Source organism: Mustela nigripes, chromosome 13 (assembly GCF_022355385.1).
Source record: "Mustela nigripes isolate SB6536 chromosome 13, MUSNIG.SB6536, whole genome shotgun sequence".
Classification (NCBI taxonomy): domain Eukaryota; kingdom Metazoa; phylum Chordata; class Mammalia; order Carnivora; family Mustelidae; genus Mustela; species Mustela nigripes.
Genome location: NC_081569.1, coordinates 43074787 through 43099472, shown reverse-complemented (window position 1 = coordinate 43099472; position 24686 = coordinate 43074787). Strand labels below are relative to the sequence as shown.

The window sequence follows — 24686 nt, the reverse complement described above, 5'->3', positions numbered from 1 at the left end:
GGGATGGGGGGTGGGGTTGGAGGGGGCCGAAACTGACACAGCCAAATCCCAGCCCTATTTATGAATGAGGCAAGGGAAACTCAGGGTTCCGCAGTGGCCCAAACAGAGGATGAGGCGCCGAGCCAGGACCAGAACCTGGGTCTCCGGAGTCCCATTGCACGTGCTTTCCTGGTCATTCGGCAGATGCTTATTTCATAGCAGGTGTTGTGCGCCCTACACTACACATCATGACACTGTGTAAATGCCATTGAGGAAAGGCGAGGTTTTTTTTTTTTTTTCTTTTTTTAAAGTAAATAATCGAATTTGCCAAGAACAAATTAGGCCAAATTAACTTGTTTTTCTTCCCCTCATTGGGACAAAAGGCTTAGTGGTTAAGAAAACACAATAGACTTAATACCTTTTGACACAGATAATAAACATTGGATACGGTTCCTTGTGCCACTCTCATGGGAAATGTAGATCAAAGACCAGTGTGGTTGCTAGGGAGAAAAAAATTAATAGATTCCAGCCATTGTTACTGTTGGCAACACATGGATGTTACTCTGGTTGGGGTTCCTCTAGAGGTAACCCTGGATCTATTTCCTTCTCAGATTCTTTGGAAGAGGATGGGCAGCTACAGAAACGTGGTGGTGGGAGTCGGGATGGGAGTTGGCAGGAACCACAGTGGAGCTGGTCAGACAAGGGGGTCAGAGCGAGTGGGCTGGGCGGCGGGGGCAGAAGGAGCATCCCTGGGCGAGTGTGGCCGCTGCAGGACGAGGGCAGCCTGCAAAGACTGAAGGGATGTTGAATGCCAGGCTGCTGTGCTCTGCCGCTCTGGGTGCTGGGGGAAGGAGGGCATGTGTGTCACTCACACACAGACACACACTCGCACACATGCATGCCTGCATCCGTAGTCATGTGCATGGCTGCATCCTGGGATACGTCTACATTCGCACACACGCCGACGGCCATCCCCTAGCCTGTGAACTGGGCTTCGCCTCTCAGCTGGCTTCTGACTTATGGCATGGGCGTTTCTATCGCCCTGCTCGGAGAGGTACTCCTCGGGTGAAACCTCCAAGGGACTCCTCAGTCCTTCCTCCTGGCAGCTCCCCGAGAGTCGCCCCGGCTGTTGGCAAACCTTTTGGTGATGCTGCCGCCAGTAAGGATGATGTTGGGAAATTTCCATCCCTGAGTGAGACTGAGCGTACAAATCACACTGAGTGTGCAAAGCTGCCTGGTCAGCAAACTTGTTACACCTTGGAGAAAACTCCGCTGTAGGAGCCTAACATTCTTCTTGCACATAACCGCTGTATGAAACACAGATACTTCTTCCATTAATAGCCAGGGGCTTGCTTCCCAGTGAGGATCAACTTGTCCAGTTACCACTGGAGAAGTTTTTCTCTCAATGGCGGTTTTCCTTTTTGTTTTGTTTTGTTGTGAGCATAAGCCCGCTGCAAGCAGGGCAGTGTTCCAGGGCCTCTGCTGGGTACAGGGGGGTGAGCAAGGAGCCCTTCCCAGCTTCAGGGAGAGTCATCCAGAAAAAGGATGTAGCTGCCCAGGGGCTGCTCAGGCAGATGCACAGACCCCAGCCCAGGGAAGGTGCTCAGGAAACATTTGTTGAGTGAATGTGGAAGAACGGTTTATCTCTCTGTTTATTTTTGACTCTGGGAGTCAGGGAAGGCACCAGGGAGAGGGTAACACTTGATCTGGAGTGATAGGGTTTCCGAGATGAAAGCAGGTAGAAAGCAATGCTGCATCACCATGCATATCTCATTCCAAGTACAGGGAGACCACAGGGAACCCTGGATCTGTTTTCCGGTGAGGTGAAGGGGAGGACTTGCTCTAAATGGTTGGCAAACAGCCCTCAAGAGAGAAATGAAGCATTGAGACAATTTAGCTCAGAAGGACGTGGGGCCCAACATGTCTTGGGAGCCTATCACTTCTGGACAGCGTGCATTCCTCACCAAGAGAATGGGGGAGGTGGGGGCCGCCGCTTTCCTTCTGTGAGCAAAGCTCAGGGCAACTGGGAGATGTGCCTGAGGTCGCACGGCTTGTAGGTGGCTGAGCTGTGATGGGCACCTTGGCTGGACGGCTCCTGAGCCCATGACCTTCCTGTTGTACTTTGTGCCTCTTGGGAGAGGAGATGGGAAGTAGCCTGCAGAAGGATTTCAGGTGAGAGAGACCCATGCAAAAGCCAGTTTTCTCACTAAAAAAGGAAAACTGGGGGAGTAGCTTTGCAAAACAGCAAGAGGGCAATAGGTCAGCTATCGGAAAGCACTTCCTCCTTGTGAAAGCTGGGAAGTGAACTGAGTCAACATCGGGTCCAGGTTTAGAGGCCAGTCACCCTTCGCTTTAGTTCAGGTTCCCCTGTGGGTGACTGTACAAAGTTCGAGTCTTTTATCAGATCCCTTTTCTTCATTATTTCCAGAGTCCCCAGGGAATACTGACAAGGTCACAGATGCCTCCATCACTGTTCTTCCCCTCTGGCTCTGGACAGACACCCAGGGCGTACCTGTGGGTCACCACTCACCAGCCTGTAACTGCTGTCACTGCCCGGGCTCCATGCCCGCTAAGGCACTTTGGGAGCTGCCACAGTGGCCAGTGTGAAGGGCTGGGGTCGGAGGCCATCCTTGCTGCTTACTGGCACTGTGACTTTGGGCATGTATCATCCGACCTCTGTGCCTCTGTCATCTCCTCTATTTATTTATTTGACAGAGAAAGAGAGAGAGCGCACTAGCAGGGGAGAGGGAGAAGTAGGCTCCCCACTGAGCAGATGTGCGACCTGATCCCAGGACCCTGGGATCATGACCTGAGCCGAAGGCAGACACTTAGCCATCCACTGAGCCAAGCGGGCACCCCCTACCGCCTGTTTCTGTAGATAAAATTTTCTGGGCACGCAGCCATACTCACCATTCACACAGTTCCTCCGAGGCTGTGGCAAAATGAGGCAAGGCTGGCAAGTAGTGACAGAAACCGTACAGCTCAGAAATCATAAAATACTGGCCATCTTGCCTTTTGCCAGAACATGGCAGCCGACCTCTGATACAGAATGATGCCTGGCACCTAGTGAGTGCTCCTTACATGGTAGCTTTAAAAAAACAAAAAAAACTCATTAAGCCTTGGAATTGAGCAAAAAATTCAGTTCGGACCCTGGGATGACAATCAGTCTAAAAGAAAAATCTTCAACAGATGTGTCTGTGCACAGTACTCCCTGAGGGCAACGATCATTCCTTTGCCCATGGGTCCCCCACCATCACGTAGGCACCAGTCTTGCTCTCCTGGCCCAGAGTCCTCGTGTGCTCCCTCTTCCCTGTCTCCAGGCCTCTATTCCTCTTTCTGGCCCAGGATGATTCACAGTGAGAGCACCCAGTCCCTTCAAGAAAAACCTCCACGCTGTATGGTCTGGCCCTTCTTGCTTATGCCCAAATGAGGCAGTCCCAATAGTCCGTCCAGTCCAGGCCACCTCAGCCTTCGCGCTACGAACATTCTGGGCAGGATAATTCTGTGTTGTGGGGGGCTGTCCTGCACATGGCAGGATATACAGCCTCATCTCTGGCCTCTACCCCGTAGGTGCCAGTAGCACCTGCCAGCCAGGGCTCCAGAATGTCTCTAGACATGGCCAGATGACAATGTTGAGAATACGGACTTGAAGTCTGAAATACCATCACAAGTGGAACAACGACATTCCTGTCTAAGACACCTAAATACATATTTAGAAAAACAGTGTCCTTGGCATAGACGCAGACCTGTGAAAGATGCATCCAGTTTGTATCACTGGATCACTAAATAGAACACTCAGCATCCCAGCCTGAAGCACCCTGTTTGGATGGTCTTGGCTGGGGCTACGGTTTCAGGGAGACCCTGGGTGGGGCCCTGCCTCACATCTGTGTAGTGGAGAAGGCGGGTCAAAGTGCTCCACGCGGCAACATGGGGAGGGCCTCCCCATGAACCCATTTCTGCTTCCTCCCCCAGAATCTGGAAGTTGCTTATGAACCCCATACCTGCCCACCCCTCATCCAGGCCAGTTTTTCAGCTTCATCGGTTTGTACATCTGCCTCGACCTCAAGTGACAGGAAGAAAGCGCTGGTGGCTTGAAAAGAAGGGTTTATTCACCAATTCACTTATTCTTTCCACCTGCCCTGAACTTATTATTCTTGGTGGGCTGGTCCTGGGATTAGAGATAAGCATGACACAGCCCTGGCCTTCAACGGGTTGACAGCCAAGGGCCCAGCAGCCGTGTGAGCCAGCAATTACAGTGGAGCAAATTAAGTGCTGGTACACCAAGGCACTGGTGCTGTGGACACCAAGGGAGCACGAAAGGCCTCCGTTTGGGGGAGAGAGTGGCTGTCAGGCCTGCCTGAGGAGCTGATTCTTGAAAGACAAAGGAGCTAGGCTAGGAGTCTGTGGGAACGTTACTGTGGATGGGCAGATGCAATTAGGGCAGAGCAGGGCTTTCCATGGTGGACCACAGAGGTCTGAAGAGGGAGTGAGAGCACATGGCACAGAGACACAATCAGGTGTCGGCTGCCTAGTGTTGGAGGAGTGGTGATGGGAGACTCTTACTGCTGGGTCTCTGGTGTTTCAGCAAGTCTGTGGGAAGAGGTGCATCTGATGGCTTTGGTTCCAGACTATCATTTCAAGGATGTTTACATAGCAGATCATTTTATAGGCTAGAGGGGGTATCTCCCTGCAGGGCAGAGAGCAGATTTGTTTGCTGCCCAGTAAGATAAAGACAAGGTCTCCCTTGGGAGTAAAGTTGGGTGGGCTTGCCGATTGCCGCTCTAGAAGATTGGGATTTCCTAAACGGGGAGTTGCATGGCCATGATGCTGAGCAGTTGGCACGTGCAGGTGTCACCCAGCCCTCGCCGTGGCGCCCCGTGGAACCGGGCTTGGCAAACAGGCGCAAATGTTGCTCCGCTACTGCTGTGAGTAATAAACTGTCCTTTCTCTCCAACTCAGGAGTCTTGTGTCTTTGCAATGAAGCTGTGGCAGCATAACTTGTTAGCTTGGGTGAAATTTTAGCTCTCCGCCCCCCTCCACTCCCTGCCCACGGACCTCAGATTTTTGACAGGTGGCAGTGGGGAAAGCCAAGGTTGGAGGACGTGAGATCACAGCGGGCTTGAGGGCTGCACTGCAGATCTTGGGATAACTCTTAAAGCCTTGAGGAGCAACTGAAGACCTTTCAGCAAAGTAAAGTGCAAATGTGGTGTGCATTAGCGTGGAGAGGGGAGGGCTGTGGGGTAAGCCCAAAGAAACAGGGCCCGTGAGGGGCACAGGTATGAGCTGTGGGTCTGAATAAAGGCTGTGCCAGTGGGGACACAGCAACGCCAAGTCTGAAAGAATCTTGATGTGACCCTTGACAGTACTTTTTCTGATGCAGAAGTCAATCCAGATAACTCATTCCATGCTTTTTGGTATCTCTTTAGACCTCTCATGCTGTGACGTTCCTGAAGCTCCTCGTAGGTCCCTCAGTTTGGGTTTGTCCAGGGGTTTCTCATGAGATTCAGGTTGTACATTTTGGCATGAACATCACAGAAGTAATGTGTCCCTGCTTGTGCATTTCATCAGGAGGCACTTGATGGCATTGTTGGTGATCATTTTGATCATGTAGTTAAGATAATGCCTGGTAGCTTTCTCCATTTCATTGTTATCATGTTTCCCTTTTATAAATCATACATAATCTGTGGGAAGACCCTTTGAGCCTGGATGTACAAAATTTGAATACTGACTGAATTTGATTGGTTTGATTTGATTGATTGAATACTATATACCAGTATCGTATTAATCACTAAATTTCCTGACTTGGAGAATTGTACTGTGATTATGTAAGAAAGTGTTCTTGTTCTCAGGAGACAGCCATCTAAGTATTTAAGTACCAGAGAGCATGATGTCTAACACTTTTTCTCAAAAGAGAGCCCTGACTTAATGATGGTTCAACCTAAAATTTTTCGGTTTTAGGATGGTGTGAAAGTGACACACATTCAGTAGACAATAGACATGGAATTGTGAGTTTGGGTCTTTTCCTTAGCTAGTGATACCTGGTGTGATCCTCTCTGGGTAGAGGCAGTAACCCCAGCTCCCATGAGCCACCCCAACACGAGATAAACAACTGACATACTTATAACCATTCTTTATCCAGACAACCACTCTGTTTTTCAATTTCAGCACAGTACTCAACAGTTTACATGCGATATTCAACAGGCTTTGTGTTAGATAATTTTGCCCAGTTGTAGGCTAGTATAAAGCATGCTTAAGGTAGGCAAGGCTAACCTGTGATGTTCAGAAAGTTAGATGCATTTTCAAATTACATGGTATTTGCAATTTACAATAGGTTTATTGGCACATTATCCCATCACAGGCTGAGGAAGAACTGTAATGACAATAATAATGTACGTATAGATGTATATATTGAGAGAGTAATAAAGCAGGTGTGACAAAATGTTAACAGCTAGTGTTTTAGGTGAAGAGTATATGGGAATTGATTGTGCTTTTCCTCTAACTTTTTCTGTACGTTAAAAAATTTTCAGAATAAGCTTTTCAAAAAGACACATAAAACTAAAATCATTATTTCCCTGTGCCCAGCAATGGGATCAAAGGAGAAGATTCGATTCTAGGTTTTGGTGTGGTACATCCGTTGAGACAGAGAAACTCGAAGAAAGCGAGAGAAGTTTTGGAAAAAGGATGGTCAGAGAGGAAAAGATGGCAAGTTTGGTTGTTCTTTTTTAATCGTTTGTCTATCTGCCTCCCTCTGCAGCCATGTCTGGTTTCAGGAAGCCAAGGGCATCCAGTAGGGGCATCTAGAAGGCAGCAGTTCTGGAGCTCAGGAGGAAACTGGGTAGGGCAGAGGTAGACGGAACCACGGGAAGGCTGACATTAGGGGGCAGGGAGCTACCGGTAGTGGGAGAGGAAAGGTTTCAGAAACGGGGTGGTGGTGGACACGGGGGCCAAGGGCTGCAAGAAAAACAAGAACTGAAGAATCTGTTTGAATTCAGTGAGGCGTGGGCCTCAAGTCAGAGTCACAGAGCAGCGAGTCTGAATGGGAAGTAAAGAGGCACAAGCCAGCAGCTTAGGCAATTCTTGGAAGATGCTTGGTTGCAAAACAGAGGCGAGAGATCACAGTAAAAGCGAAAGGGGAGGTACTGGTTCTATTAACAGACATCAGAAGTCCACAGCTAAATTCCTTGTGGGGATCACATTCAGCTTAGATATCCAGCATTGTCCCTGACCTACTATCTAGCCCTGAATGCAGTCATGGTGGGTTACCCCCAGCCTCACACTTTTTTTTTTTTTTTAATTTATTTAACAGACAGAGATCACAAGTAGGTGGAGAGGCAGGCAGAGAGAGAGGGGGAAGCAGGCCCCCTGCTGAGCAGAGGGCCCGATGCGGGGCTCCATCCCAGGACCCTGGGACCATGACCTGAGCCAAAGGCAAAGGCCTAACCCACTGAGCCACCCAGGCGCCCCCCAGCCTCACACTTTTTTTTTTAAAGATTTTTTTTTTTTTTTTTATTTGTCAGAGAGAGAGAGAGAGATGGAGAGAGAGCGAGCACAGGCAGACAGAGTGGTAGGCAGAAACAGAGAGAGAAGCAGGTCCCTGCCGAGCAAGGAGCCCCATGTGGGACTCGATCCCAGGACGCTGGGATCATGACCTGAGCCGAAGGCAGCTGCTTAACCAACTGAGCCACCCAGGTGCCCCCCAGCCTCACACTTTTAACAAAGAGGAGCAACCCTCCTCTGTCAGCTAGAGGAGAAGGCTATATCAATGATTCAAAGCACCTGAGACACATTTCCAGACCTCTTCTTGCCAGGGAAAGAGCCAGGCACAGAGGCAGCTTCTGCCCACATCATTTGCTCTCCCACCAACTTCCTTCTACTGCCAGAAAACATTGCCACACCACTTTGTATGGAATACGCCTCTAAATTAGCATTATGACGTGAGGGTTCCCCTTCTCATTTGGGAGCCTGTTACAAATAATAGCCTCGTTGACCCCTAGACCCATGTTTCCAGGAAACCAGGCTGAGACTTCTTCATCTTGCCTTCACGCTGGCTCTAGTCATGGACCTTTTTTTTTTAAGATTTTATTTATTTGAGAGAGAGAGAGCGAGCGAGAGAGCGTGTGTGCACTCACACACATGTGATGGAGGGGCAGAGGGAGAAGCAGGCTCCTCGCTGAGCAGGGAGCCCGATGTGAGTCCTGATCCAGGATCCTGGGATCATGGCCTGAGCTGATGGCAGACGCCTAACCACCTGAGCCTACCAGGTGCCCCGTAGTCACAGGCTCTTCTAAAACGCACACAGGTGAAACACTGCTGCTTGATTCTAGTCAACAACTATTTTACAGACTAACAGGGCAATTTAACCAGAGTCAAATATTTAATGATACAAATGGATAAACGAATGGTGCTATGTCCATACAAGGGGATAAGATTCAGCTATAAAAAGGAAGGAAGTACGGATGAACCATGAAAACACTGTACTATGTGAAAGATGCCAGACACAAAAGCTGCATATTGATTCCGCTGACATGAAATGTACAGAGCAGGCGAATCCATGGAGACAGAAAGTAGATGAGTGGTTACCAGGGGTTGAGGGGAGGAGGGGCGTGGGGACTGAGGTTGGGTTTTCCCTGTGGGGTGGTGAAAATGTTTTGGAGCTAAAGAGTGGTGACGGTTACCCACCTCTGTGAACACACCAAATGTCACTGGTGGTAGATTTATATTATATATATTTTACCACAAGAAAACATCGATTAATTAAAAATGTAAAAAGCAATCTTACCTTGGCGAGGGAGGGTAAAAGCTCTGGCTCTGACGTCAAGGCCTTTGATCTGAGGAGGGCTTTTCATCAGCTCTTCTCTTCTGTGGCTTCAGGTTAGAATCACCTGGACAGCTTTTTAAGGCTTCCTGTGTGTTGACCCCACCCAAGACCAATTAAACCAGATCCCAGGGGCTGGGCCGGAGGCAAACTTTAAAGCCCTCAGAGATGCTAGAGTAGGTCCAGAGTTAAGAAATACCACTCTAGGGGCGCCTGGGTGGCTCAGTGGGTTAAAGTCTCTGCCTTCGGCTCAGGTCATGATCCCAGGGTCCTGGGATTGAGCCCCGCATCGGGCCCTCTCTGCTCAGCAGGGAGCCTGCTTCCTCCTCTCTCTGACTGCCTCTCTGCCTACTTGTAATCTCTGTCTGTCAAATAAATAAATAAAATTTAAAAAAAAATACCACTCTACACCAGCAGTTTTCAAAGTGTGGTCCCCAGACCAGCAGCATCACCTGGGAACTTGGTAAAAATGCAGAGTCTGAGGCTCCACCCCAAACCTGCCCAATCAGAAGCTGTGGGAGCAGGGCTCGGCAGTCTGTTTAACAAGCCCTCCAGGAGATTCTGATGCTCACTCACGTTTGACAACTGCTCTGAGGTTGGACTCAAGAAGAAATTAAGGAGAGCTTTCCTCAACTAGTGAGGGTTTACTGAGCATCTACTGTAATTTTGGTTCTGTGATAGGTGTGTAAATATGGAGACCTACCTCAGCTCTCCTTAAACATCTACTAGGTGGGGTTCTAGGAAAAGAAATTGTACATTAAAATGAGAGAAGTCTTTTTAGGGAAAAATTGTATCCCATTATATGTCTGTACATTTTGTTTATCTGTTCATGTGCTGATGAATGTGGACTTGGGGTATTTCCACCCTTTGGCAACTGGGAATAATGCTGCTGTGAATACTGATGTCCACGTATGTGCTTGAGTTCCTGATTTCAGTTCTTTTTGAGTATCTACCTAGGAATAGAATTGCTGATCGTATGGTAATTCTAACTTTTTAAGGAGCTACCACGCTGTTTTCCACATTGGCCGCATCATTTCACATTCCCACTGGTGACGTACACTTGGGGTGATGGAAACAGATCTGGAAACGGATAGTGGTGATGGTTGCAGAGCAGTGTGAATGTACTTAATGGCACGAATTCACTAAGAAATTGTTACAATGTAAACTTTGTGTATATTTTACCATACTAAAAAAAATTTAAAAATGAACTGAGCCATAAAAACAGTTTGAGAAAAGGAAGTTATGTTCCTAATAACATTGAATAATTACCTCAAACACATGTTTCCAGAATTACACATCTAATAGTACATTAAAAAGATGATGTCTGCAGGCTTTTCTATTCAGAGATGCTTGAACATGGAGAAGAATATTTTTAATATTCTTTTTAAAGAGGGTGGAACAGGACATCTGGCTTGAATGTGGACTTCACAGTTTTACACCACGATTCATTTGTGAATGAGTCAAGGAAGACCGAAGGGAAGATCGTGGGTTGAGCATTGACCAGTAACTGGAGCCTGCCCAGATTTCATCACTGGGCTGAGGCTATTCCCAATGTAGCAACTTGTTTAACTTACTGGTTAGTCGCAGCTGTTGCTCAAGAACCATTTGTGGGACACTAGAGTTTGCCAGGCTCTGGGGTAGGAGTCAGGGACCCAAGAGTGAGAGAGGCAAGCTGAAAGCCAAGTGCAGTATTCTCAGGCTCCAGGAGGAGCAGCATCACCTGGGGGCTTGATGACAGCCACTGGGTGCCCGAGGAGTGCCTGATTCAGGTGTGGGTTGGGGCCAAGAATCTGCATTGCTAATGAGCTCTTAGGTGACCAGGATGGTGGTGGTGATGATGATGATGATAATGCTTGCCCAGGGACTACGCTTTGGGAACCACTGGTCTCCTGGGGTAGGAAGATACAGAGTATTAACAACACAGTGTAGGTGTTGTTAGGAAAAGAGAAATACACAGAGGAGAGGGACAGTTTGTCCTGCTTTAGGGGGTGAGATGGGCAGGGAGAGGTATCTGCCCTTGGACCTCTCCTCTCCCTCACAACCCTAGCATTACTGGGGAGGGGAGTGCCTCCAGATTACTGGGGAGGGGAAAGGGCTTCTGAGGGCTAACAGAGAACTGAGCTGGTGGCCAGTCTTACAGCTCACCTCTTCCTCACAATCCCACCCCTCCCCCGAAATGGCTAAACCAGAAATGATCCCCAAACCCTGCTTCACCCCAATGTCAGCCCCTCCTCTCAAGCTGGCCCAAACACGAACTGAAATAACAAAGTGGAGAGTCTCACATAGAGTAAATTTGAAAGCATCTTTAGAAAACTTCCCCTTATGGGGCGCCTGGGTGGCTTAGTTTGTTAGGCGACTGCCTTCAGCTCAGGTCATGATCCCAGGGTCCTGGGATCAAGCCCCACATTGGGCTCCCAGCTCAGCGGGGAGCCTGCTTCTCCCTCTACCACTCTCCTGCTTGTATTCCCTCTCTCTCTGTCAAATAAAATCTTTAAAAAAAAGAAGAAGAAGAAGAAGAAAACTTTCCCTTTTGTATTAACCTGTAGCATAAAATCCAAGAAAGCAGAATGGCCTTTAGCAATCTCCCTTTAAGCTTTGTAAATAACAAGTAACCCTGACTCTCTAGCCCCTGACTCACTGCATTGTCTCTGACTCATTTGCAACATTAACAAAGGAAAATGTCAGTTTGATTCCTTGGCCTCCACTTGTTTATAATAAAATCAAAAGACCTCTTCTATCAATCATTAACCCACACCCCTGCTAGCCTTCTTTCCTCCTGGACAGGATCCTGGTCTTTATGGCCATGCCTCTCCACTTGACCGGCAGGAAAACAGGCAGAATTGGCAGAATGTGGCCTTGTGCAGTGGGGACAGAACCCAGCCAGGTGGACTCTGCGGGAACTCGATTCTACTGATAGGCTGAATCCCCTGGACTTCTATGAGAAGCTGTGTCTTTTAATCAACTTCGGAAGTAAACTGCAGGAGCTATAAAGTATATATTGAACTTTTTTTTAAGACTTTATTTATTTATTTGACACAGAGAGAGAGATGATCACAAGTAGGCAGAGAGGCAGGCAGAGAGAGAGGAAGGGAAGCAGGCTCCCCGCCAAGCAGAGAGCCCAATGCAGGGCTCGATCTCAGGACCCTGAGATCATGACCTGAGCTGAAGGCAGAGGCTTAACCCTCTGAGCTACCCAGATGCCCTGATATTAAACATATTTTTAAACGTGGCTTCCACATCCCAACAATAGCCTGAGGACGTGTGGTTTCAATATGGATTTAGAGGGGTCCTTGTTTTCAAGAACTGTGCAAAAGGTGTAAATGATCAGAAGAAAGACAAAAGATTTGTAAATGATACGCTGCGATCTGAATTTCACAAAAAGTTCATGGAGAAATATATTAAATAGTACAGTTTTATGTGCTTAATTAAAGACTGTAAAATGTAAACGATCATTCTCACTTTTTCTTTTGTTTTTCTCTTTCCCCATCTAAATTGTGTATAGGCTTCCCTAATTTTAAGTTCCAAAATAACCTGTCTGAATGGGGTCCTGGGGCTTAGCTGTGTTCTGGGTGGCTCTAGGCACAGGACCGTGACTGGTGGCCCTCAGGGAAATAAATGTATCAGCCCCCTGAAAGGAGGACCTTTCTAACAGAGGAGTGTATGTGAGCAGATGATGCCGGGTGATTCTCTCTGCCTTGTCATAGAGCGATGCCCAGCTGGGGAAAAGGGAAGCCAGATGAATTCTCGGTTCTTTCTGAGTTGAAACATCACATGCATATAAAATACTTAAGCTCTTTGCTGCAGCAAGGCCTCTAAACTTGCTATGCCCCGTCTCTGGAATGCCATTCCTCTGGTTTTGCTTATGGTTGGCTCAGTCCCATTCCTTAAGTCTTAGTTTTAATGGCACCTCCTCCAAGAAGCCTTCCTGTAGCATCTGGTCCATATGATCCTTCTGTTTTCTCCATCCTCATCCTCGCTTATTTCCTTCACAGCACTGATTGCAGACTGGAATAATTTTAGTTACGTATTGGTTTGTTTCTTTGCAACTTATTGCCTGTCTCTTCCACTGGGATGTAAGCTGCATGAGGACAGAGACCAGATCTGTTTTGTTCCCCTAGCACATCTTCAGTGCCTAATACAGTGCCTGGCATTTGTTGAAGAAATGAATGAATGAACTTCCAAATTAAGCAGCATTCCACGGAAGAGTATTTAGTCAACATCTGAGTATGCATTTTTAATGACAAATGTAATCCATTTCCCTAAATGTGTTTTCAAATTTTACACACAATCTGTCATCGCTTCCATTTAAATATACACGCTGGGACAAGGTCCATTTTTATTATACAGTCAGATCCCCTTAGAAAACAAACTTTGGGAGGCTAACCAAAAGCTCTTATTGGACTGAAACTTTGACTGTTGATCGAGAAAAAAGTGTGTCAACATTCAGAATATGTAAACCTTGCCATGAGAGTATTTTCCGGTGGGGCAGGTTTTGGTCTGACGGTGTGTTCTGAGGCAGCTGTCTGCACACATTCATATGGACACAGGCAAGAGGGTACCTCAGAGAATGTGACCACAGGGAGAGGTCAGGGGCAACAGCAGATCTGAGGGACCGACTCAGAAAGGCCCAAAAAGACAAACCTCAAAATAGGATAACCACAAATGCGCTTTTGTGTGTGTCCAGACTCATCAGATAGGGTCCAAATTACAAACAATATTTTTATTGAAGTGTTAATTATTCTTGAGCACAGAGGATGTACAGTCGGTGAGAAAGCATGGCCAGTGGGAAACTAGCAGTTATTAGGTAGTTCTTGTATTCTACGGAGCTCTCTGTGCTTTTATGATTACAATGCATGTACCAGGTGTATAAGAAATCACTCAACTCATAAAAGTTTTTTACTTATCCCTATACCATGTCTGCAAACAGGTTAAAAGATAATAAAACGATCCTGCATTTTCTTGCATCAATGATTATTTGCCTGGGGCAGTAGTAAGTTTGTACCTATATTTGTACAGAGTAAACACACCAGTACCGGGGAGTGATGAAAGCCGGGCCTGTAGACAGAGAGAAGCCAGGAGCCATACTAGCCAGTCCCAATACATGGACCTTCTCTGGACCCTGATTCTAATAAACCGTTCAACGAGTTTATGAGACAACTGGGGAAACCAGAACACTCACTGGATATTTGAGGACATTAAGAAATTACTGCCAACAGTTTTTAAGAAGTGAAAATCGTATTGTAGTTATTTTTCAAGACCTCTTATCCTTAGATAAGCATCCACAGATTTGCATTAACATAATCCAGTGGAGGAGGAGAGATAACACTAAACTCATTGTGGGTAGAAAGATGGGTACATGGGGCCACTATATGATACTCGTTACTTTTTAAATTTTTAATTTAATTATTTTTTTAGAGAGAGGGGACGAGGGGCAGAGGGAGAGGGATAAAGAGAATCTTAAGTAGGCTCCAAGCTGGGAGCCCAGTGTGGGCCTTGATCTGACCACCCTGAGATCATGACCTGAGTCCAAATCAAGATTCAGACACTTAACCAACTGAGCCACCCAGATGCCCCCATACTCTTTACTTTTGTACCTACTTTGAAATTTTCTGTAACTAAAATTTAAAAACAAGACACATAATATATTGGGGCACCTGGGTAGCTCAGCTGGTTGTGTCTGCCTTCAGCTCAGGATCATCTCAGGGTCTTGGGATTGAGCCCCACACTGGGCTCCCTGCTCAGTGGGGAGTCTCCTTCTCACTTTCCCTTGGACTCCCTACTGCTTGAGCTCTCTCTTGCTCTCTCTCTCAAATAAATAAACAAAATCTTAAAGAAAAAAAAAAACACAAGATGTTTTAAGAAAGTAGTGAAATATAAGTTTATTTTAAAAAAATCACATTGACGTTTTTAAGCTTATTGGTACACTTTGGTGCATTGTGGAATATGGAAAACCAGATGGCTTTGTCTTCCCATAGCCAATCCTCTCTGATCAGGTTCATAGGCCTATTGAATTCCGGATTTCTTTTTTTTTTTCCCCCTAAAGATTTTATTTATTTATTTGACAAAGTTCACAAGTAGGTAGAGAGGTAGGCAGAGAGAGAGAGGGGGAAGCAGGCTCCCTGCCAATGCGGGGCTTGATCCCAGGACCCTGGGATCGTGACCTGAGCTGAGGGCAGAGGCTTAACCCACCAAGCCACCCAGGTGTCCTAGTTCCTGGATTTCTGACTGGGATTTTACTTCCTGGGCCTCATTTCCAGGCAGGCTTCAGTGTTCTGCTTGATCCATATGATGAACATTCATTGAGTGCCTCACTCAATAGCCCAGAGTTAATTTCTGCCTCTGCTGGCTGAACCTTCCCCAGCCCGCTGTTTTCTCAGGGCCACACTCCGTCCATAGGCTTTTCTTTCTCCGGGATCCAACCCTTCCTCTCTCTTTCCCTTTCCCTTCTGTATGGAAGTATGCTGAATTCTATCCGTTAAGAACAAATCCCTCCTTGTTATCCTCACCTTCCTATAACCACATGCACACATCCACACACTTCTCTCATCCCTTTATGTCTTGATTTCTGAAACTAGCTTAAGAAACCCTCCAAATCAATTTCTTAAGTGTTGCATAAGGGCCACAATGTCAGACATGTGGGAGGGATCTGACAAAAAGCTCTAGTCCCCCAAAGGACTTTGAAAGCTGCAGACAGAGTTCTAGTCTGGAGCAGGTTGAGGGGCTGGTCTGGAGACAGCGGTCATGCACTTGGCTTAAGGAAGCATTCCCATCACTGTACTGCCGTACAGCAGGCTGGCTAAGGAGTCCGTGGCAAGGAGAAAGCGCTGGAGTAGCTTTGGCAGGACTTGAGATGGACTTCAAGTGTGGACAAGATTTGGAAAGGAGAAGGGGAAAGAGGGCAGCATTTGAAGCCTTAAGAACATTTGTGAAGGTTGAGTTCACAGCGTGTTCTGAGGGTAGGGAAGCCGGGCTGACCATGGTGGCTGACTGGGAAGAGTCTGAAGGCCATCGAAGGCCTTCACCGGCTGAGGTGCTTCAGGGCATGAAAGATGGCTACTACCCCGCTCGGCTTCGTTGGGTGGGGAGGGCATGCTTCGGAGAAAGGGAGGGGCAGGGTGGGGCTGTGCCTGGAAGCAGGGTGACATCTGGTTAAACTTGGTCTCAACAAGAAAGAAGCCTGGCGGTGAATTTAGGAAAGGCTGAGGCAGGGACTCTGCAGGAAGCCTGCGTGGTATGACAAGACAAGGGCAGGTCCTGGGGTAGTAGAGGTGGTGATGATAACAGAAACGTGGGACTCCATGACCGAGTGAGGACAACTGGAGCCAACCTGGCTCTGAGATTATGAGCCTTGGAAGGAGGAGGGGCCGGGGGGCAGTGGTTCTCTGATGAGGCATCACGCCACCAAATTGAGATCTAGGCTGTAACACGTCAACTAACTGCAATATACGGACCTCACTAGAATCCTGAAGGTTACAAATAAACCATTACAAAGTGATGAGATAATTGGAGAACTGAATTCCAACGAGATTTGATAACCTTAAGAAATTGTTAACTTTTTAAGTGTGGTAATGGTAAGGTGGGTTCAAGAGTCCTTATGTTTTAGAGGCACGTACTGAAGTATGTACAGATGGAAATGATTTGGGTTTGTTTCAGGATTATCCAGGGATAGGGGAGAGTGGGTACGATACAAATGAGGCTGATTTGTTTCTGCCGGTGGTTAGTTGTTGAAACTGGGGGATGTGGAGGTTCATTTTGCTGTTCTCTCTGCTGTTGTATGTATTTGAAATTTTCCAGGACAAAAAATTCTTGTCCTTGGATAATGCGGATCCTGTACCCTCAGAATTCCCAATCGGAGATCACAAGAGGCATTTTAAGCTAGGCCATGTTAATCTCCTGTCACATTTCAAAACAGAAGTTTGGCCCAACTCTGTTTTGCCTAAAGCAGAAAAACACGAGCTGGAAAGAAACAAGGCTTTGACTTTGCTTGGAAAAACAAAACCGGGAGATACACATGATCTCCTTTATTGGGATCATGTGAGGAATCCAATTAACTGAAAAGGCAAAGTCAAAACTGAGAAAAGTGGAGTGTTTACGGTAGCTGGAAATGAATGCCTCTTATGGAAGAATCAGTCCCAAGTGAGGTTTCCTGGCACCAGGGCACTTGGCATAAGTGTGAAAGTTGAGACCAAGTTGAAAAGCCACAGTCTGGGCTGTGGTTGCCTGCAAAAGGCCAGCGTTACTTTGGCAACAAGTCACACAGCCCCCAGGCAGAGGCTAGGGGTGGGGGGTCGAAAGATGTCTCCTGACAACACCCCGATACTGCTTCCCTGGTGCCCACCCTCATGGCACCACATACCCCTCCCTCTCACTCACAAGCCACGAGGATGGGAGGCCGCTCTGACAAGATCCCCAACCATGCAAGAAGGGGACACTGGCTATCATGCTGGTGGTGGAGGGGGTTCCTATGAACTGCTATGAAGCCCCATACTTGGCAGGTCATCTCCCAGGCCACAGGGGAGTAAACCAGATTTCTTTCTCACTGACTGCTCCCAAACAGAACACATCCTCATGCAGGCAAATTAGGAAGCTAGGAAGGTAAATTTTGAACCTGAGCAAGTGACCTAAGTTTTCTTTTTTGATGAGAAAAAAAGTGATATGGGGTGGTTGGGAAACTAGGGGGATTAATAAAGTGGCATGTGTCCCTGGAGAGGAACAAGCAGACAATTAGCATCAGAATACGGCCCTGTAAACAGGTAAGGGCCTGCTCTGTGCCAGGCATCATGGGAGAGGCAGGGGTGAAGGTAACATTGCCTTCAGGGAGAGCACGGGGGACGGAGGACACAGGCCATGCCCCAGATCTCCTGGATAAATACTAACACAGGAGGCCGTGGAGGCTCTGTGACTCAGGGAGGTTAACTCTGTAACTAAGCCAAGGCCTAATTAGGGCAAATCATTTAATCTCAGTGCTTCATCTATAATGGTGGGGAAGCCAGGCTGACCATGGTGGCTGACCGGGAAGGGTCTGAAGGCCACTGAAGGCCTTCACAGGCTGAGGTGCTTCAGGCCATGAAAGCCTGAATGCACCATCTATAATGGTGCAATTTTTACCTTGCTGATACTATAGAGTTGTAAGGGCCCAAACTACTACAAATAATGATAATAAAGCAGGAGTAGTAGAAAAGGCTTTTTAGATCCTGTTGCCGGTAAAGGGCTGTGGCTAGTGATCAAAGACAAGCGCCCCCTGGTGACGGCAGCTAACACTGCGGCAGCTTCCTGAGGTGGGTGGCTTGCGCGCCCTGGGAGAAGCAGTGCCCTGTGCTCTCAGTCCCACAGCCCCTTCCCAACAGGCACTTTGTCACATGCCCGGGAGCTAGCTGCCTTGGCATGAGCAGCTCTCTCCAAGTTGTTCAAACTTGCCTGATACAGAGGGTGGAGGCGCTTAGTCCTAGTAATCTCCATCCATCTCGGAGCTCAGAGCCAGAACGGAACTTCCCGAACACAGTGTTCAATTCTCTCATTTGAATGAAGGGTAAAGGAGACTCAGGCAGGGAATGTGACTTGCTCAAGGTCACTCACTGAGGTGGTGGGATGGCTGGTGCTGAAATCTTGTTTTCTGGACTCTTCTGGTCCAACATAACTGCTTCTCTTTCTGAAGGAGGTTTTGCCAACACTGGCTCAGTTGCCTTTTATATCCCTAGCCTTTCCTGCTCCCAAATACCCAATTTAGTGTCAGTTCCAATAAAGAGTATTTAGGGCACAATGAAAAAGAAAAATTCCTCCTGATAACCTTTTCCTAAGCTCTCTGTTCTGTAGGATCTTTTATTCTTTGGCAAAGTGTTTACCAAATGTCTGTTATTCATGTGGCCCTAATCACAATGTGAGCTCACAGGGATCAAAATGAGATGTTCCTATCCCCAAAGAGCTCTTGGTTTAGTTAGCACCAGAATGCTCTCTTCATGAAACCTTTTGGAACCTCTGTTCTGGGAAGAGAAAGTCCTTCTAACCCAGTTCCCTTTAGTCATGCATCCGAGGAGAAATCATTTTATTGCTGTACCTCGCGAGTTTTTCCATTCCTGCATGGCTGGCAGCTTCTGCCACCTTGTGGGTCCCTGTGGGTCCAAATGCCACTGTGAGCAGAAAAAAGGCTGGCAGCCTCACTCTAGAAGGCTTGTTCCTGGTATCTGCGCTCTTGCTGACCTGAGGGTTTGTGTGATGCCTCAGGATTGCTCCCTCTCGGCTTCCTGCTGTCCCTAAGGAATTTGTTTTTGTTTTTTAAAGATTTTATTTATTTATTTGACAGACAGAGATCACAAGTAGGCAGAGAGGCAGGCAGAGAGAGAGGAATGGAAGCAGGCTCCCTGCCGAGCAGAGAGCCCCATGCGGGGCTCGATCCCAGGACCCTGAGACCATGACCTGAGCTGAAGGCAGAGGCTTAACCCACTGAGCCACCCAGGCGCCCCAGGAATTTGGTTTTGTCCTTAGCTGAGTAATGGTCTTACTTTGATGTCCTCCAGGCTCCCTCTCCCTCTGCCATCTTGGTGTAGTTGAACTGCTTTGAATCCAGGGCTCTGAGGTCTTAAAAATTAAAATACAGCTCAGCGAAGACCCTGACCGACATGGGCAAGTGAGAAAACTGGTGTCCAGTGAAAGGTTGGACAGGACATTTTGAAATCCTTTCAAGTTCTAACATTTCCAAGAAGGTATATCCAAAGGTTGAAAGCCTGAAAAATTAGTAGGGTTCTACTGTGCATGTCCAGACCTCGGATCAACTTCTCATAGCATTTTATATGAACCTGGACACCAAGTTTTTCTTCTGACTCTCCTTACTCTCAGATGAAGCCCCCTAGTTAGAGAACAAGGGGTAAGGAGCCAGGATTCTGTGAGGCCAGTGTATTGTGAAATAGTGCTGCTGTCTATGGATGGGGTCCCAGAAGAAGTGGTGTTCATTTCCTCTCTGCTTCAGTTACTGTCATTCCTGGTGCTGAAATACTGATGGACCCCAGATGGTAAAACTTGGGTCCCAACTCAGAGAGAGCCCACAGGGCACCATGGCTCTACCCTAACGAGCCATGACATGCTAATTATTTGCTTTTCTGGAGAAACCTCCGCCTGAAAATCCATTTAATTACCACAGGAGATAATCTTTTAAACACAGATTTACATTCTTTAAAGATTCTTTTCCCTGTGGGAGTGAGAAAGTTTATCTGAACATGGGGTTGGATTGTTTATTGCCATTTCCAGAGGAAGAACAATTACCCGGTAGTTAGCAAGAAGCCTGAGCCCTGGAGGATTTATTTTTTTAAGTCTCTTCCTGCTCACTGGTAGTTTGGCATTAGTTCCTAGTATTGTCACACTCTCTCAGTATAAACTTTGCACTTAGCTCTGTGATTCCAGCCATATAATTACTTGATATATTTTTAAAATATTTTATTTATTTATTTGACAGAGAGAGATCACAAGTAGGCAGAGAGGCAGGCAGAGAGAGGAAGGGAAGCAGGCTCCCTGCTGAGCAGAGAGCCCGATGCGGGACTCGATCCCAGGACCCTGAGATCATGACCTGAGCCGGAGGCAGAAGCTTAACCCACTGAGCCACCCAGGCACCTCAGTTACTTGATATTTTTCAAGCATCCCTAACAGGTGGGGTTTTATACTTGCTCTAGATGTGGGTATGTCAATGTCCTCCAGGGTTTCCTACTAGGAAGATCATACCTATAACTCCACTGACCCCAGAGACCTCCCTGGAGCTGTGGCCAATTTTTCCAACCTGAAGCATCCCAGAGGATTCAAGTTTGGGCAAGCAGGGGCCCTGTTGCTGTGTTCAACTTGGTGGCCCCAAGACTGAGTAGTTCCTGCTCATAATAGGTGCTCCATAAACAGATGCAAAATTGTTGAAAATCAGTAGGTCTTCATGTGGAGAAGATATGTACTGTGTCAAAATATGAACAATGTAAAATTCAAATGGAGCTTGGTGGGCCCTAGTCCTTGGCATGGGGTCTTCTCTAGTCTTTTCCCCTTATCACTTTAAGAGCAAGTGAGCAGTAAGCTGAGCTCTCTGGGCCTTGAAGAATATCCCTCTGGGGATGAAGAGGAGAAAAGCAGTGGATCCTATTGGACACAGAATTAGAAAGGGAGGAAAGAACATTTGTGGAAAACCGACTAAACTTTGGGCTTGAATCTCCCCTTCCAGGTCCCGATGGGGAAAAGAGCTGGTCCAAGAAGTACCCGGCATGTGGGGGTATGCTACAGTCCCCAATAGACCTGCACAGTGACATTCTCCAGTATGACGCCAGCCTTGTGCCCCTGGGGTTCCAAGGCTACAATGTTTCTGACAACGAGCAGTTTATCCTGACCAACGACGGCCATTCAGGTGAGAAAGAGATCTCTGCGATCTGCAAGGGGATGTCCGAGCATCCTCAGCTCCTTGGCCTGCTCTCTTCCATCGGCAGGGATGCGGCTCCGTGGATGTATCCAGGAGAAGGGGAGGGGGCAGCGGGTCCAGGGGAGCCCAGGGATGCCTGGACCATTCAGGAGATGCCGGGGGCTACTCTGCCAGGCCAGCACCTCTCAGAAGAAGCACATCTCTTGGGAGGGGGGAGGGGACAGGCCTGAGCCCATTGGTCCCTTGGCTCAAATACTCCAGGAGCCATGCAATTCATTGTGGGGTCCCCCAGGCTCTGGAGTCAGACAAACATGGATTTGAATCCTGGCTTGACTCCTAACTTAGAAGTCATGAGACTCTGGGTAAGAATATTAACCTCCTTGAGTTTTTGTCTGGAAAATGGGCATATTGATGTGTATTGTGAAGACTAGAGATTATGTATGTTGGGATCTGGAATATGGTAGATGCCTCATAAATAGTCATTTTTATTGTTATTGTTATATTCTACGGCTTGGCAGATACTTCATATGAACTTCTTTCTTCATAGATGGGTGTGTAATACATGGAGGGAAAGAAAACACCCACCCGTTGGTCTAGTGTTCACGCTCCTGCTATCCTTTTCCCAGGGGAGCCAAGAAGGTGTTGGCGCTGCTAGAATTGGTTTAGGGAAATGGGGCCGTTCTCAGAAGAGCCCAAGTTTCTGATCCTCAGGCTGTGTCTCTCTGCTCGCTGAGTCCACCTGCCTCCTGTCTGGGCCCAGGCGGGTATTGCCTCCCTCACTGCTCTCAGGCAGTGCTCAGCGGGCCAGGGCTCTGAAGGCTCCACTCCCCACAGTGAGGCTGAACCTGACCCCGGACATGCACCTCCAGGGCCTCCGGTCCCGCTACACTGCCACACAGCTGCACCTGCATTGGGGGAACCAGAATGACCCGCACGGCTCCGAGCACACTGTCGGTGGGAAGCACTTTGCCGCAGAGGTGAGTGCAGCCACGGGGCTGGCAGAGGCTGCCTGGCGGTGGGTGGTCTGGCACCCTTCCACCTGGATGGTGGACAGGTAAGATCGGAGCACAAGCAGGGGCTGCCTTTAGGCTTGCCACGCCCACGCCTGGCGCTGTCAACAGCACAGAAAGGTAGAGCCACTCTGGCCACCTGCAGCTCATTTGCGGTGTCCTGGTCCCCTTCCTCTCCTCAACACACAGAGTTTGTCTCTCTGCCGCTTACTGAACAATACTGCTCAGAAGGCAGTGCTCCCAGGAGGGCAGAGGGATGCACATACCCCTTTTCTAGACATTGCCTTTCTGCTTGCACAGATCAAGATCCCACCAGCTTGTCTGGCTGATGTAGGTCATCCCAGACACATAATAGCATCTTGACTATGGTATCTGTGTGCTCCAGTACCACGGAGCCACCTATGGCCAAGGGCCAAACCTGTTAGAAGTGTGAGGTACACCAGTCAATGGAAAAACAGTGGATAACCCCGGTTATAAGGGTCTGATCAGTGTAATACCCCTTAGAGATCACAAGGTATCATCAACTGGGGCAGCCTCTTACCCTAGACTTGAGTTAGGATCTGAGAATATGCATCAGGAAGCCCATTCTATATACTATTTTGTATGTATCCCACTGCTGGATCATACTGGGCTAATTGCTCCTGCAGACTTCTCAGTCTTTCTTCACATGCCATGATGTTTGCATAGGCCTTTCCCTTCCCAGCTTTCCTTTCCCCTGGGCATGGGTGATGCTTGGAACCTTGGGACCCAGGGTTACTCTTCTACTTGGCCACAAGCCGAAGGATGGCTGGACATCAGTGCAGTGACAGACTCAACCAGGATAGTTTGGGAGGTGAGCACAGCACTGTGTTATGTCATGTCATCCTGCGGCACTGACCCAAAAGGCCACACGAAAACAGGAGGAGTGGAGCGTTGTGCCTGCCCCACAGGTGTGCAGGGGGGGACGCAGGGTGCTTGATTTGCTCCATTTCAGAGCTCCCAAGGGATAGAACTTGGGCCTATGGTTTTGAACATTTACAGGACAATAAATATAAGTTGGTAAAAGCTACTGATCAGCCAGGTAAATAATGACATGACCATTCTCTCTTCTTTACTGCTAAATCGCTTAATGTCTCAGGCTAATTATAGGTCGAGTTACAAGTGTGGAGGGGCTATAATTCCAGCCCAATAGGATGGCACTCTTGGAGGTGCACGTACTTCAACCAGACCCATCTCTGACCCTCCAGGACTGCAATTTCTTTCAGGCTAATTGCAATGTGGAGGCTTCTACTTACCTATAGGGAATAAAGAAGGAGTTAGGGTGTAGGCTGGGAGAGTTTGGGCATTTAAAAATATTTCTAGTTAGTGTATTTTCTGCTCATAAGCCACATCCATCACCATGGGCTTGGTGAAGGTGGACCATACATGTCTATAATAGGGAAAATACATCAAGGTGACCCCAAAGTGGCAGATTCTCTGTGGAGTGTCCCTGAAAGTGTAGCAGTTCTTCTGGATTGAGTCCTATAAAGAAGACTCTCTTAATCTCGGCAGGGAATTCTGTTCTGTCTGTGCTAGTCCTCACCTCCTCTTCATTTAATCTGAACACAGTAAGAAAAGTGGTGAAACAGACCATGAGCACAAAGGGCAGCTATAGAGATAAGGGTATAGGACCTTCAGAGGTTTAGCCATATAAAGGTCTCCATTTCTCAAAGCTGGGCCAAGCTTACATGGTATGGGCAACATGACAGTCTGTATCCTTCACGGGGAAAGATGGTAAAGTAAGAGTTCCTAAGAAATCTTAATAGAAGACTACTTAAAAGAAAAAACAATTTTGTATAGTTTTTAAAAATTAGAAAGGGTCATTTAAATTTGAAGAACATTGAGCTGTATTCAGTAAAATATGCTTGAATTCTATTTACAAACACAGAAGACAGAAAAAGAGATGAAGAAAAGGAAAAGAGAGAAAATCTCAATGTGTTATAGTCCCAAGAGGCAAAGAATCAACAAAAATGTGTATCATATATATAGACCTACCTACTAATACAAATTTTTGGAGGATAGGTGACACTACCTTTTGGATTAAAAATTAGGTTAAACATCATCAAAATATGTTATAACAATGTCTTAATACTTAGACTTTTAAATTTAAGATTTCTTGGGAAGTTCTCTTTTCCTCACTTTAATAATGACAAGTAATTCCTGCTTTGAAAAAAATGAACTTAGAATTTCATTTTTTAAAATTTCATATTCAGGGAGTAACATTCTTGTTTTCTGCTATCTTAAAATACGGCTGATTAAATCTGTGTAAAACCCATGCTGTGATTTTTTTTTTCCACCTGTGGGATAAACAGGAGTCCTACTCTGGATACAGTTATAATAAGTTACCACTGGAGGTTTCCTGCCTCAGCCACTACTACTTCCAGATCAAATGCAGAGAGGCCAGGCTGAGGCTGGAACAGGCTACATGAGACTCTTTTCCCATAGGCTCCAGAATAAGTTGAAAAAAAAAAAAAAATCAGAGGGG

At 47.3% G+C, this 24686-nt stretch overlaps 1 protein-coding gene across 4 annotated transcripts in view; it reads left to right on the top strand.

Annotated features, from left to right (window-relative positions):
- CA12 (carbonic anhydrase 12) overlaps window positions 1-24686 on the top strand; it is a 56055-nt gene that overhangs the window by 13610 nt on the left and 17759 nt on the right. For all 4 annotated transcript variants that reach the window (XM_059372218.1, XM_059372217.1, XM_059372216.1 and 1 more), the window contains exons 3-4: window positions 20982-21161; window positions 22008-22150. In XM_059372218.1, coding sequence (XP_059228201.1) covers window positions 20982-21161; window positions 22008-22150 — 323 coding nt within the window. The remainder of the gene's footprint in view (window positions 1-20981; window positions 21162-22007; window positions 22151-24686) is intronic.